The sequence below is a fragment of the Pseudonaja textilis genome, chromosome 12 (assembly GCF_049901715.1).
Source record: "Pseudonaja textilis isolate UNSWEBS1 chromosome 12, rPseTex1.2, whole genome shotgun sequence".
NCBI classification, from domain to species: Eukaryota; Metazoa; Chordata; class Lepidosauria; order Squamata; family Elapidae; genus Pseudonaja; species Pseudonaja textilis.
The window spans coordinates 15,984,182-15,986,681 of NC_142001.1; the positions used below are offsets into that span (position 1 = coordinate 15,984,182).

Consider the following 2,500-nt stretch of genomic DNA (forward strand, 5'->3'; position numbering starts at 1 on the left):
TTACTTTATCTCAACAATTGCAGGGTCTTCCCTTACTCTGCATATCGAAAATCTGTCAAAATTGTGTGCAGAGAGTGGTTTCTCTCCCCACCCGCTTCTTTTACCCAACAAAACAATCTTAAAATCCCATCACAACTTTTTCCTCACAATTTGATCTTGGGAATGGCAAGAAAAGATCTGTGCCTTACATCCAGTCATAAGAAATTTCATGCGCCTTCAGTTCTGATCTGGTCTCAGGACTCCAGAGAGAGAAGGATTGCCATCAAAACCTAAAAAAACAAGTCCAGGTCAAAGAGTCTTCTAATGGTTCTCCATCCATCAGTGAACCTGCCTTGCTGTGATGAACAGATGCCGAATCATCTGCATTTCATCAACTCTTTTCATTCTCCACAACGCCCAATCGTGTCTCAAGATCGGTGGCATTGTGGAAAAATCAAAGGGTGCCAACATCCAGCCTGTCTAGAACAAATTTTCCAGCCATGACGGGGTTCAAAGTTCAGGATGCACACTGGCCATCTGCCTGTTTCTTCATGCCAAGTAGAAAGTATGCCGCTCGTGTTGTATATAGCACACTGGCTGTGCCCAACACAGAAATGGGATTATCTTCAGGTAGACATCTTGTTCTCTCTCTCTTTTTTTTAAAAAAAAGAAAGAATGAAATAAAAGCACATGATGTCCCCAGCACTGCCCTCTGAACCGAGGTGCCTATCACCATGGATGATGGAAGCCCTGCAGGGCCCGTCTTTGGAATGTAAGAAATAGTTATTCTCAAACTTTGGTTTCCCATTAACGCAGCCTTGTTGCTTCTTCTGAAATGAAAAGCAGCGTGAAAAGTCTTTCTGTTCAAGGATATAATTTTCTTCCCTTCGGTGAGGGTCTCTCGAAGGAGCTGTGCTTGGCTATATGCTCACAGCTGTAAGATGCTCATCATGGAAGTTTCACCACTACGACACAGGCACCAGCTCTTCCGACATTGACTGGCACTTCCTGTAAAAGAGAGAAGACCTGGCTTAGATCCTTGTCTTTTAGCAAAAAAAAATTATTTTATTTTATTCATGTATTTATCTGCATACTTTCAAACTGTTCCGACCCAGCTCCCCAAACACACCAAACCCTCTGTAGTTGAAGGAATGATTCCTTTATTAAGAGAGCCAGCAAAAAGTCTTTCTCTCACACTGCAGGCTAACAAATTTGTCCAGCCAGAAGATGAATAGTTTTCTGCCACATCAATGAATCTCCACCTCCTGCCTTTTAATTCCAAAACTAGCAGTGGTGGCTCTTCCATCCCAAGGACCAGCCCATAGATTTCCACTGCTCTCCTCTCCTCTGCCTTCTGCACAGTGCAGATCAGGCACTGGACCCATCTGTTCCTCCTCTTCCTCATCCAGCCACCTGCAGACCTGGGGGGCTGTTGACTCTCCATCTGAGGGCTGACGGACGGCCCAGGGTCCGCCTCTGTCTCTCTTTCTGACCGCTCCATTCCCTCTTCCCCCTCAGAGCTCCAGGTTGCCTTGATGCTGACCATGACTCCCATGACTTCTCCTTCTCCTCTGATTCGGCTGCTGGAGGAGCCAGCGACTGACAGGCCACAACACAAACTGCTAAGTGGATAGGAGCTGAAGCAAGGAACAGGAGTGCACCCCGTTCCTCAGTTGTCAAACCCAAGCTTTAACCACTGAGCCACCATGCCCACCATGACAGGGATACAACTAAGCAATTGGAGCAGAGATGCAGTAACTAAGAAATTACCTCTGTCCATTCATTGTTTTGTGCATCATAAGATTCTACTGTGTTCAAATAGGTGTGTCCATCGTAGCCCCCGACGGCGTACAATCTATCTCCAAGCGTACAAATCCCAACAGCATCGCGAGGAACACTCAAAGGTGCGACAGTGGTCCAATTGTCAGTTTTGGGATCATACCTAAAACATTATAAGACAACGTTAACAGATGCTAAGAGTAAAAGCAGCTTCAATGAGAAAGATAAAATCTTTGTTTTTATGGATGTTACTAAATTAAGATATCCACTCTTTTATTGTATTGTAGACATAAGCTATGCAGGTTTTTCAAAGTATCTCAGATACATTAGCTCATGGTTCATGGCTGTAATTTTCCTATTGGCGTCATTTTGATAGTTTGGCTTAGAAAGTCACAGAAGATTGATGAAAACAAGAGCATTGTATCAGACCATTGTGACAGACATTGTGTTTGTGTACACATGTATATAAGATTTATATTCTACTATATTTCACTAGAATGATAACAAAAAGTTATGTCAAAACAACTCCACCACATTCAATGTTTTTTAAACGTTATATTTAATTTTTAATTTTTTTTTTAATTCAGACTCTTGGCAATAGGTTCCTATTTATAACCGTTGCTGTATGTCAAGTGATTCCCTTTTGCCACCTCCTGACAAGCAATGTCTATGAGGTAGCCAGATTCACTTAACAACCGAATTACCCACTTATCAACTGCAGTGATTCGCTTAACAGTTGTGG

The 2,500-nt window shown here is 43.0% G+C and overlaps 1 protein-coding gene across 1 annotated transcript in view; it reads right to left on the reverse strand.

Moving 5' to 3' along the window:
- Window positions 1–649: 649 nt before the first annotated feature.
- The window catches only part of KLHL4 (kelch like family member 4), a 36,056-nt gene continuing 34,205 nt past the window's right edge, over window positions 650–2,500 (reverse strand). Inside the window, exons 10-11 of the mRNA XM_026703148.2 lie at window positions 1,750–1,921; window positions 650–987 (exon numbers count right to left, since the gene is read on the reverse strand). Of these exons, the coding sequence (XP_026558933.2) occupies window positions 928–987; window positions 1,750–1,921 (232 nt within the window). The 3' untranslated portion in view covers window positions 650–927. The remainder of the gene's footprint in view (window positions 988–1,749; window positions 1,922–2,500) is intronic.